This window comes from Podarcis liolepis (genome assembly GCF_965112155.1).
Source record: "Podarcis liolepis genome assembly, chromosome: 7".
NCBI lineage: Eukaryota > Metazoa > Chordata > Lepidosauria > Squamata > Lacertidae > Podarcis > Podarcis liolepis.
The window spans coordinates 42,968,156-42,980,775 of record NC_139561.1 but is presented as its reverse complement, the minus strand read 5'-3'; the positions used below and the strand labels follow the sequence as shown (position 1 = coordinate 42,980,775).

Genomic DNA, 12,620 nt, shown 5'->3' with positions numbered 1-12,620 from the left:
AAACCCAGCCAGGAGAAGAGAGCCTGGGAGGGGTGGGGTGGGGGTCTCTTCTGGGAACTTGTGGTACACCTCCCCCATATCACTGTCTGCTTACACTGAGTCAAGGCCAGTAGCAGCAACGATGAAACGCCCGTCAGGATGGTGCTGAGCAGGAGGGCGGCGCGGCGTCCAAAGTGGTCCACGGTCAGGCACAGGAAGAGGAGCGCAACCGCCTCACTCGCCACCAGCAGGAAGTAGGGAAAGTAGAAGCCCGGTGCGTAAGAGGTCAGGTTGCGGGTGAAGCTGTGGCGGATCCCACTCCCAATGAACCTGGACGGTAGGGGAGACAGGAGGCGGGGGCAGAGAGATGATAAAATGCTCTGCAGTGACTCTAGGAGGATGGACCAGGGGTTAGAGTTTGACAGTATGAGCAGGGATATGGGTCCCGTGGGTCAAATAAAGAGGGTGGCACATGGGCTGGAAGTTCCCAATCCCTGCCCAAGAGGAGAAGCATTGCTTGTGAGTAACTCAGGACAGATAGCAAAGAGGATCAAATGTATAGGTCTGTGAAGAGGCCAATTGGATGCCCCTGGGAAGCCTACTGGCAGCAGGGCGGGGAAGCAGCAGCCCTCTTCCCACTGTTGGTCACTAGCAATTGGTACAGTATGCAAAGGTAGGCTGCCTCTGGACGTGGAGGTTCCAGGAAGACATTGCAACTAATCATCAATGCTGGGAGATTTCACCACCACCGCAACTTCAGAGTGGCTGCCAACACTTCCCAGCACAGCTCCCAGGTCCCACAACCAGTTCTCAAAGAACCCACAACATATCAGGCTCTTACGCGGTGAAACCCAGGATAAGGCTGTTCTTCCAAATGACCCGGGTGCGGAAGATCTTGCAGATGCTGTAGTACTGTGGCCGAGGGGCCCCTCCAGACAGGTTGTCCAGCTCTGGAGACAGAATTAAAAACATATTGTGAGACAACCAGCACCACTAATCCAGGAAACCCGCAGCATATTTTTTAAAAACTAATTGACATGAAGAATGTACATACTGGCATTCAATTATACTAACAGCAAAACGTTAACACAATGAAATAATCTCTCAACAATGCAGGAAAAACCACAGTTGTGCTGAGAGTACACCTTCAAAGAGAAGCCACTGTGATATCAGGTAACAGATAGACAGCCCTGCTTCCTGTCAAATTTGGCCTGAGAGGGCAGTTACAGGGATCTGGCCTGCTTGATGGGGTAGGGGGAAAGTTTCTCCAGCTGTGCTCTAGGCGATGTTGGACTCACAACTCCCAACAGCCCCATCCAGCATGACTAACACTCATGGGGGATGGAAGTCTATCTTCACCTGGAAGGTGACCGGCTCCTCCAAGGGGACCAAAAAACTCCACCCACATCAGAGAAACACATCCACCTATGTTAACGGCTTGCACACCTGCTTCTCACAGTGGGTCAAGAGGTATTGATCCCGAAAAGGCAACTAGTGCTTTTTCCAGCCTCCGGTTGCATGGGGATGGCGTACCTTGCACCCAAAGTAACCTGGCAGGGCAGATATTCACCAGCCCCACCAACCTGAGATCCAAATGAGCACCCAGCACCCCGTTGCTCCAAGCCAGAAACTGATAAAGCAGCAAGGCTTAGAGTGAGGGCCAAGCCTAGCCCCTCAGACCTCACCTGCAAACAGGTGCTCCCAAGTGTAGGAGTCATCCTCCAGGCGGATTCCATTGCCCTGGGCTAAATCGTGCAGAACCTGCTTGCCTTCCTCAAGCTGCTGAGTGGCCAAGAGCCAGCGGCCCGACTCGGGGGAGAGGGCAGGACACCTGCTCCCAAAAAAGAAGAACAAGCACTGCTGGCATGACCGGTGGCATCCTGGCAGGCAGAGCTGGAGCGTAGCTGCTCCTTCATTCTGGACAGTGTATCCCCACATGGAGAGCAGCTACCCAAAGCTTGCTGGATATTCTTGGGAAACCCAGCCTCTTGGCTACAGCCTACACAAACAGGGGTAACCACAACCACACTGTGCAAAAATGAACAAGGCAAAACTTTCAGGGGAGAAGAGGGAGGGAGAATACAACCAAAAGTTTATTAAAAATCTAAAACAGGTATTCTTATTCTTATTATTAAGAATTTTGGTGGGGGGGGGGGTAAAGCTGATGGTTATGTTCCCAAGCATGAACCAATTCAGAAGATCTATGGGGGGCAGGGAGCCTGGAGTGCATATGACACTGAAAACTCTCCTTAGGTGGTGTTTAAGGAAGTGTGGCTTGTGTGGTGAGATGGGGGCTTTTCAGAAGAACAGTCAACTTGCCACATCTCAAGTAGCGAGAAACAGCTGAACTGTGCAGCCTTTTGCTGCTAGGTCAGTGAGCCATACTAATGGCCTCTGCCTGCCAACCAGAAAGTGTTTTAAAATCCAGAAGGAAGAGAGGGAGGAAAGGGTGAGGGAGTCATTTGTATTACATAACAGCAACTTGGGGTCCCCCCCTTCCGGACATCCATTTTATTGGGTGTTCATGAGGATTTGTGCTCATCCTGCTAACAGGACCATCACACCTGTCAGAGCTGCTTGAAGATCCTAGCTCACAGAGGATCACGCTAGCCAGCGATCATTAAGTAAAAGTCTTTATTGAATTACAGTTTCCATTCTCACGCTGCTGCGCGCAACTCTATGTCTAGTAGCTAGATCGGCGAAGCTCCGTCTGAGTCTCCGCCCCGTGTGCACCAACTTAATATCCTAGCCTTGCTCCACCTTTTCCGCCTGACTGTCCTCCTCTGGGTCCCTCTACCCCCCGGGGCTTCTTCCTTCCGGGATTCTTCTGACGCTGACCCGGACCCTCCTGCCTCCTTGCGCCGGGCTTTAGGACCTGGTTCCCTTTCGGGGCTGCTTACTGCGCCGCCTTCCTCTGCATTTGAACTTGGCGTGCGCGCCCAACCTTCCACTTTCCTCTTAACCGTTTCTTCGCTCCCCGATGGAGGTGTGGCCACTCCTGACTCATGCCCTCCCTCCTGTGGTGAGCTGCCAGCGCTTCCCCCCTGGCTCCTTTCCTCTTCCCTGCTTCCTGGCGGTGACGCTGGTCCCGATTTCCAGCTGCTCCCCCCTGAGTCCCCTCTGGCTCTATCTTCCTGGGGTGCCCCCCTAGACTCCCCCCTTGCCCTGGCCACTGGTGCTCCTTTCTGTGAATCCTCTGATTCACTGGAAAGACTAGGAGATCTCGGGTCGTCGTCATCACTCATCTTTTCTTCTGCCTCCTCCCCTTCGCTCTCTGTTTCCTCCCTTGCCCGTGCCTCTGCTCCTAAACCCCTGACAACACCGGATCCCACACTCAATACTGTTTGTGCCTGAAGGTGTTTTGGAACAGTCACACTGCTTCATTTCCAAACAGTGCACAGCCCTGAAATGTCTTATGCCGCAAGTGTTCTGGTTTATTTTTTGCCCTGCTTTTGCTGTGCTATGGCCCCTCTGGAGAGCAATAATGTGGCAGCATTGGGGCAGGATGGCAGAGAAAAATTAAGTAGAACAAACCTGCCACTGATGCACTACTATTATGTCAAAACATGTTGCAGAAGACACCCACAATACCACCTTTGTCTGGAGGGGCCCGTACCCTCTGGTGGTTTCAAACTGGGGACACTGCCTTTGTGCAGTGCAGAGAGAAAGAAGGGGAAGTGTGCTTTTTAGTGCTTTCTTGTATGGATCCAGGGCCTCTCCCCTAAGTGTCCCAGCATGACTCTGCCTTTCCCTGCAATGTTTAAACATCCACTCCTTCCTCTGCAGTACACACCCCACATTGCTCAAGCCTAAAGGAAGCTGCTCCAAGTTGCAGCTGGATCAAGTGTGTTCCCTCAGCCCTTGAACTGAAGGGCTCTGCCAAGGGGGTGCTCTAGTGAAGAGGGCTTGCTCAGCACCAAGAGGTCACTCAGGCAGTGACCTCTGCAAGGCTGAGGAAGTGCCAAGTGGGCTGAGGCTTCAGAGTGGCTGGCAGCAGCACCCTCTCCTGCCTGGAAGGGTTGCAAGGAAATCTTGCAAAGGAGGCAGCATGTACAGAGCAGGAGTGGGGGTGCATGTGCAGCAGCAGGCAGCCACAGGATAAGCGCTGCCCTCTGACCCCGTCACCATCAGGCAAGGGTCCCTTCCCACCTTGGGTGTGCTGTACCGCTGTGTTTTGGCTACATTCAGTGGGCAATATTTAACAATGCACACATGTGAAATACCACAGCGTAGCGTCAGGTGAAAGTTTTGTAGGGCACCAGGTTAGGGGATTGAGCAACTTTAACACAGCTCTTGGTGCTGCAGGACTTTTGTCAGATAGGCATAAATTACTTATTCTGAGAAAGCAGGGCTGGGGAACCTCAGGCTCAGGGGCTGAATATGATCCTCCATTTGGCCCTCGTAACTCTCCCCAGGCCACACCCCTCACTCGGTCAACTTCAGGTCCTGAGTGTTTTTTGCCTGGCTGGAATGTGCCCCTGAACTCTGATAATGCCTCTTGCTTCCCTGGATGGAGGAAAGAGAGAGATGTTGGTGCCAAAACTGGTCTACTGGACAAAATGTGTGTTGCTCTGCCTGCCTTTGCTTCTATCTAATGGAATGCGGCCCTCAGAAGGTTGTCTAGAAGATAATGTGGCCCTTGGGCAGAAAAAGGTTCCCTACCCATATTTTAAGGCACCAGGAGAATTACAGGGAGTTCCCACCCTGGGAAGAGTTTTCTCAAAGTGCGGCGGGAGGGTGAGAACCACACTGATCTCCTCACTGACATGAGGTCCGCAATGCTTGCTGTGCCTCTCATTTCAAGGAGTCATGTGTCTCCATTGTAAGGCTTCCCACCCCCTTCGTATTCAGGGCTGAGAGGCAGACTTACCACCAGCAGGCAGCCAGCAGAGTGAGTCCCAGCACTATTGTCCCCTGGAGGAGCCGCCACTCCTTGCAAGCCACCGCCAGCCCTGGCAAGAGCAGCTCCCCAGCCACCCAGAAGAAACCAGCACCCATGGTGACTGCCAGGCGGTGCGGAGGGTCACACAACTCCAGCCCTGGGGAGGAAAAGCCAGTGAGAAACACAAGAAATGGAGTCGGGGGCAGAATGTACAGGAGAGGTGCACATGGCAGGCAGAGTTTGCTGGTAGCCCGGGAGACACACAGGTCTCTGCTTTGGCAAAGATCCAGAATTCCCAACCCATTATATGAAAGCAGAGGCATCTGCAGAGGACCTAATAAGGATGTGGGGTAGCAAAGAGGGCAACTCACTTGCAACATAGAGGGAGAGGAAGGTGCCAGCCAGCAGTGCCCCAAAGAGCAGCCGGGTAAGTACAAGCATAACATAATTCACAGCCAGCGCCACGGCAATGCCCAGAGGGATGGACAGCATCAAGGAGGAGATGAAAGTGGCCCGGCGGCCAAACCTAGAAAATCAAAGGAGAGCAGTGAGTAAGGATACAAAGTTGGGGGGGGGGGTTTCTACAGGAGAGCCAAAGGCCCATCTAAGTCCAGCATCCTGCTCTCAGCCAGATGCCCCAGTACAAAGTCTACAGCTCTCACTGGCTGCATCTCTGCTCAAACACTCCAGCCCCCTGGGTAGAAGTGGCCAGTTCAGTTACCAGTCCGCGGGTGTGCAAGCAAGGGAGTCTGGCTTTTTTAACTTGGACTTTCGAAAAGTCCTTTGCAATAGCAATGTTATGGAATGGTGGAACTCACTCCCACAGGACACAAATCCATGGGCAATAAAGCTACCAGCGGCTACTAGCCACAACGGCTGTGCTCTTCCTTCATGGCCAGAGAAAATAATGCTTTTCAATGCCAGTTGCTGGAAATTGCAGGAGGGGAGAGAGCTCTTGTTCTTAGGTCCTGTTTGAGGGTTTCTCACAAGCATCTGGGGGGCCACAGTGAAAACAGGATGCTGAACAAGATGCATGCTGGACTGGACTCTAACCACTACACCACACTGGCTCTAATACCAAGTTGAACTGTTTTGTTGCTCTTGACTATTAGCATTGACTCTGAGCGACAACACTCTCTCCAGGGTCTCAGCAAGAGAAGGATCTTCCCTGCCACTTGCCATTTTATCATTAAAACAAAAACAACTGGAATTGAACCTGGGCTCCACTCCATGCAAAACCCGTGCTCTACCACTGAGCATTACATTCACTTCCCTTGGGGATAAGAACATCCTGGTTCAACAAGACTGCAGCACCACAACACCATACAGTAGCTGTACACAAAGAGTGTATTGGGTTCGCTGGGATGCTAATTAAGAACATGGTAACAAGATTCCAATCCTCACTGAGGATTCACAGCCTTCAGGCAAGGCTTGCTACAAACTCAAGGAAGGGCAAAGCAGCATTGTGATGGGGAAATATTTTACCTGTCACAGGCCGATCCAAAAGCCATGTAACCAATCAACCACCCCAGGAGGTGGGTGGTTTGCTCCAGGGGCACCTGCCAGTGGTTGGCACAGACCAAGTCCCACTAGAAGAAAAAGGGAGGAGAGTTTTCACAATCAGGAGGCTGGTGGTGTTGCCTGCCTTTAGGTCTTCTCATAGATATAGAGATGCCCAGGGGCCACTTCTAGCTTTTGGGGCCTCAGCCATAATAAAATTTAAAAATAATGGCACACAAAAGCAAAATGATCTAAAAATCAGTTAACAACAAAAACCATCAAGCTGGTCTCTGACCGTAATAAATTTCATGTTCAACAAAAATCATGGATTTTACCAAATGGCAGCTCTTATTTGTTAAAATGCCTTCCTCACCCCTGCATAAAAGCAAGCTGCAAAAATTATCAAATGCAAAAATGTAACAAGATAATTTTTAACTTTAAAATTAACCCTAAATTTGAGGCCTACTTTAATCTGGAGGCCCAGGCCAAGCCCCTCCCCGCTCTTTACAAAATGTGCGAGAGGTTTTGCCTAGGCCAGAACCCACGGCGTCATTTGGGCAGGTGGACCAGGGTCTCCCGCTTCCGTCCCTTTCCTAGGGCCACTCTGCACATCCTCAGAGGCACCCTTCTGACCCACGGACCTGCGTCACGACGGTGGAGAGGAGGCCGGCCTCAGGCAGGACGTACTCCCAGCCGCGGGTGCAAGGGCCGGTCCCGTTGGGCTCGAGGCCGCCCCCGGGCGGCGGGTAGCGGTAGAGCAGGCAGTGGCTGCCGGGCGGGGTGGAGGCGTTGAGTAGCTCGGGCCCGCTGGCGTTGCGCAGCTCGGGCGGCAGCAGCGCCGGGTCCGGGCGGCAGCGGTGCTGCGGGGTGGCGGCCAGCAGGAGCCCCGCGGCCAGGCCGAGCGCCAGCGGCACGTTGGGCAGCCACGAGGCGGCAGCCAGGAGCCGAGCGCGCCGCCCGAAGCCGCCCACCTGCCGCAGCAGCTGCCCGTCGAAGTCCATGCGCCGCGGGGAGGACGGTCACCTGGAGCAAAAGAGCAGCGCCGCCGGGCTGGCTCGCTAGTTAGGCGGCCGCGGTGGGGCGGGTGCTTAAGGAGGCCGGCCGGAGGGAGCCGCCCCCTGGGAGCACGGAAGGAGGAAAGGACCGGGGAGCGCACGGCGAAGCAGCGACCCTCGACGGTCCTCGCCCCGGTGCCGCCGCTCGCTTCCTCCCTCTCGGCCTGACTGCGCCAAGAGAGCCGTCGAGGGAAAGCAGCCGGGATAAGGAGGGCTGCTTGCGGCTCCCGCTTTTTAGACGGCCGGCTCGTCGACGCAGACACAAGCCTTTCCTCTTCCTCAGCGCCGCCTACTGGTTCTCGTCCGCCCCGTCGCGTAAGGACACCAAGCAGGCGTACCGGTTGGATTCTTCAAAGGATTCCGGACACGTTTCCCTAAGATTTGCCTGTTGATTTACCTGAGAAAATAAGGTGGTGGGTTGGCAACATATATTCGCGTGATAGTAATAAAATTTCAAAGCGGTTTACAAAAAGGATAAAACAATAAAGTTATCAGTAAGAAAAAATCCCAGTTAAAATTACTCTCTATATTATTAAAAAATAATTAAAATAAACGATAAACTAAAAACAAAAACAAAACAGAAGATTAAAGCACATTACAACATTCTGCATGTCTGGGTAGATTTGCCTAAACAAAAATAGTTTAGCAGGTGCCCAAAAGAGTCATTGAAGACACCTGCCTGATTGTGATAGGCAGGGAGTTCCAAAGTGTGAGTGCTGTAGGCAAAATAAAAGCCTTTTCTCCCTTCAAAAGCAGGAGGGAGATTGAGGATCATTGCAGAAGTCCCACCCCCTTAGATCAAGAGCCTGGCTGGAGCAGACTTTTTGGGACGAGCAATCCAGCCCAGTACTGTGTCCTGGACCCTAGAAAGAGAAGCCAGGCAGATTCCTCTGCAAAGCTCACCCAGTGTGTGTGTCCAGCATTCTTCCTTTGGACATTGTGGAGGATAGAGTGGGCTGCATCTGATAAAGCCACTTCCGGCCTGCCCAGGAGGTGGGGTTGTGGGCTTCACGCCCACCCCCCACATGAGCGGGGGCTGGTTTCAGCCCCCCCCCCGTGAGAGCAGGGGAATCCCGGCCATGTCTGCCCTATTTAGGGCCAGCGCAGAGGGGGCTCACCCTCTTTTTGCCAGCTAGCCCCCATGTTTTCCTGCCCTCCCTCCCTTTAGGTAGACTTTAGGTAGGTCTCTGTCTTTGCTATGGACTTCGGTCTGTCGCCGCAGGGGGCATGGTAGGAATTTTTCCCAATTGGCAATTTATAGCCATTTGGTTTTTCGCCTACCTCGTAGCAACTCGTCACAACTCTTCGGCATTGGCGGTAGGCATTGGTAAGAAGGGGTTAAGAGGATGGGGGGGGAGGAACACCATCACCTCCCCCCAGTGAGCGAAGGGTGGTCCGTTAAAGGACTCTGGGGGGCGTGGCCCTGTCCAAAGCCTAAGGAGGTGTGGGCCAAAGGCACGCCCCTGAGCGGTGACCCGGGGGAGCTCCTAGTCGACGTGCCTGGGCAGGAGACTCCCCCGATATAGTGTTAACCCTTCCCCGTGTCTCCAGCAAATGGGCTGGAGCCGGATAGTCGTTAGGACCAATGCCTAAGCCAATGCCTCTCATTCCTGAATTCAATAAAGTTGTGGCCTAATTCACCCATTTAACCTTAAACCATGGTGTCTCGTGTCTTTATTTATCCTGGTGGGGGCGGGAACTCGCCACGCAAAACAGGCTGCAGTCCACTAAGCCAAAACAGGTAGCCTTTAAGGCAATTCCACAAGACTCTTTGTTGTCACTGATCCTGCGAGAGTAATAATACACTTTTTAAACCACCCTTCAACCAAGTTTCCTTGGGCACCACCAGCTTCTGACTCATATAGGGACCAAAGCTGCCTCTTGGCTGTGCTTCTGCCCTGAAGCTGGATTAGACCAAAGTCCCATCTAGCCCCCCCCCCATTCTTCAGATGCCCACAGGAAGCCTGCAAGCAGGATGTGAGCACAAGGGATCTCCCTCCCTCCTGTGGTTTTTAGCCACTGGCTTTCAGAAGCATCACTGTCTCCTACAGTGGATGCAGAACACAGCCTTGTCCTCCATGAATTTACCCAAGCCTTCTACAGCTATACTATCCCTACAAACTGTAGGAGCCAGTTTGGCAGTTTAACTTCACTTTGTTAAGAAGTGTTTCCTTTTGTCTGCCCTGCATTTTCCTGCATTCAGCTCCCATGAGCACAGCCAAGGGGGAGCAGGGAGGAGCAGCTGCCCCCCCCCATCAATAAAAATAAATAAAAACATAGCTAACTAAGGTTCTGCTGCCCCCCAATGAGACCTGCACTCCCTAAGAAAAGGCTTGCCCCCCCCCCACAAAAATCCTGGCTACGCCCATGTCATCTTTATTGGATGGCCTCTCCCACTACATTAAGGAAGACTCTGCAGGACCCAGGAAAGATGGTAGGAGGTCATACATAGGCCCTTGACCTGGACTGACAAGTGCACCATTTAGCTTGGTGTGCCCTTGTAATAAGAAACTAGAACAGACAGGTGCTGCAATTTGACCCAATATTCTTTCGCAAAGAGCCCCCTCCAAACCCAGGATCTGCACCCAAATGTAAACTCCAACCTGCTTACAGCTACTTCCTTTTGTTTTTAGGAAAATAGGAAGTTGTCTTATTATACCAAGTCAGGCCATCTAGCTCAGCACTGCTAACACATAGTGGCTCTCTTGTTTGTGTTTCAGACAAGGCACATCCACAGTCTTATCTGGAGACATCATGGATTGAACCTGGGTCCTGCTCTGTGCAAAGCAGATGCTCAACCACTGAGCTACAACCCCTCCCTATTTCTAGTCTTTAAAAATCCCCATGCTTCCCCCCCCCCCAAAAAAAAATTAAATAGTGTTTTACATATTACTCCATAGCAGAACGAACTGCTGGTGGTAGAGCTTTGCAGTTGCCTTTTAGGGAAGTGAGGAGTGGCCTCCCCAGCTGTTATTGCATAAAAACAGACACAGAGTTTGAAATCACTCACCAGCCACCTAATGTCCTAGAAACACATTGCCTGAGAGTCATATGATCCCAGGGACTGGTCAGCTTTCCCTCCCTGGCTTCCTGCCTCTTAGAGTCACCTTTCCCAAGGTAGTTGGGGTGGGGTGGGGAAATGTTTCCATGTTGCAATGCAGATTTAAATGTTAATTCCTAAATGGTGATGGGGGGGGCAGGGGCAGGGAGCGCAGAGTCAAGAAGAGGCCTTGCTTTTAACTTTGCCCAGTGAGAAGGCTCAGAGACAGCAGTTGAGGTTGCACAGTTGGGACAGAGTGGCTGCTGATAAAAAGGCCCTTTGTTCTAAGGGCCCCTCCCTGTCTGTAAATGGAGCTCTTATCAATTTACTCATCTGAGCAGGGAGAGAGAATCTGGGGAAGAGGGAGGAAAGATTATTAGCACTCTAGCAGCTGAGACAGAGAAGGAGCAAGCACATTCCGGTCAAGCAGCTTTCTTTCGGCTACTACCTCTGAGTGATTGTATCCTATATCAGGTTTCAGCTTGCCAAGTGTGTTTGACAAGTGCTGCTGTGCTTGCTCCAAACAGCCTCCACCCCTGCGAGAAGCTTGTCACTGCACCTCAACAGACTGGGGGACTGTGGGGCCGTCAGACTAGTCATGGTGAATCTTAACACAAGTATTGCAGGGCAAAGGCTGGTTCTGTCTACTGGGACACGTTGGCTGTATGCATACCATTCATTTAATGCTCATTCCCCCCTTACACACACACAAACAAACAAACAAACAAACAAACAAAAAACAATCCCAGGAACAGCTACAATTCCCAGCATCCTTAACAAACTACAGTTCCCATGATCCTTTTTATTGTGGGAGCAGGGGCAGAGAATGTTCTTTAAATGGGTTCTGTGTTTTTTCAGCCTACGTCGAAGTTATCTCCCTCCAGCAAAACAACTACATTAGTTCATGTCAGCGTTGTCTTTAAATATTCTGTCCCCCAGGTGATAGAAATTGCTAAACATCAGAATCTCACCCAGTGCTAAGACATGTCCTGAAAATTGCTCTTTATATCTCCGGACTGTTTGGCAATTTGACCCACTTCAAATTCTTGTTTGCAGAGGTGAATCAGGATGCTATTTCATCGCTCCAAAGTGCTCTGAGAGGACACAACACAGCCAGCTTTTGTCTCACCAGCTGATTATTCCAGCAAAACAAATCTTTAGAACATGGCAAGCTGAGCTGCAGCAACAGATCCTGTGAAACTTTGTCCATGTGGATCAAATCCCAGGGTTAACTGCAGGAAATAGCCTGCCATCATCAAAATAATTGTTGGCAGGGGTCGCCCTCAACTGTGACTGTTCTGAGAACTCCTTTAAAAAATTATTTTTAAGGGAAGGAAACACTGCTCTATATTGAGTCAGCCTCTTGGGTCTATCTAGCCCTGTATTGTATACACCTGATCCAGCCCCCAAGCAATTTTTGCTTTCCCTCTCTGCAAGGCCTCTCATTTGAGTGGCAGTGGAGAAGAACAGCCCCTTGATGGGGATGCAAACCGTCACCTTCCTGGTTGTCAGGTTGATCATTTAACAAGGGAAGAGGGAGCAGCACCTGCTTGTTTGAGGCAGTGGGGTGTCCAACATCTGCTGCAAGGATTCAGACAGGGGGATGCAAGGAACAGGGCGTCTCTGTCACCTTGAGCTCCTTGGAGGAAAAAAAATGGAATATAAATGCAATAAATAAATAGTAGACCACCCTGAGCTAGATGGATCAATGATCTGATACCAGGTGAGGCCGTTTCTTGTGTTTCCAGGTCTTGCAAAATTCAGAGTGCCTTGAGCCAGAAACACGCTTTCTTTCCAGTGAAGAAATGGAAACCTTGCAATGAGGAAGTGACAACTCTTTCACAATCTTTGCAGCAGAAACCAAAGTGAGCAAACCTCACGATGCGTGGCTAAAACAGCCCTCTGAGCATCTTAAGAGGAAGGATCGGCACAAAGGTGTTAAACAAAGTGTCCCATTCCATTCTCACCCTGGTAATTAATATTTCCAGAATAGCAAGACACTGGCCACACACTAAGCAGAAAAGACGACATATTTTCTCCAGATCCCCAGCTAATCCCAAGGGGGCTAGAAGTAGCTTTTAATTGTTAAGCCACCTTGGTCACTTTACATGGAAAAGCAGAGTCTAAATGTAATAAAACAGTAGGTTACCTCTGCTGCAGCTGC

At 51.4% G+C, this 12,620-nt stretch overlaps 1 protein-coding gene across 2 annotated transcripts in view; it reads right to left on the bottom strand.

Moving 5' to 3' along the window:
- The window catches only part of SLC22A31 (solute carrier family 22 member 31), a 14,996-nt gene extending 2,376 nt beyond the window's left edge, over positions 1–12,620 (bottom strand). Inside the window, exons 1-8 of one of the 2 annotated variants that reach the window (XM_083513671.1) lie at positions 12,606–12,620; positions 7,003–7,813; positions 6,347–6,450; positions 5,233–5,387; positions 4,850–5,018; positions 1,665–1,810; positions 821–929; positions 95–309 (exon numbers count right to left, since the gene is read on the bottom strand). In XM_083513671.1, coding sequence (XP_083369797.1) covers positions 95–309; positions 821–929; positions 1,665–1,810; positions 4,850–5,018; positions 5,233–5,387; positions 6,347–6,450; positions 7,003–7,362 — 1,258 coding nt within the window. In that variant the 5' untranslated portion in view covers positions 7,363–7,813; positions 12,606–12,620. Of the gene's footprint in view, positions 1–94; positions 310–820; positions 930–1,664; positions 1,811–4,849; positions 5,019–5,232; positions 5,388–6,346; positions 6,451–7,002; positions 7,814–8,095; positions 8,246–12,605 lie in introns of those variants that run through there. The other variant, XM_083513672.1, reaches the window with a different exon arrangement.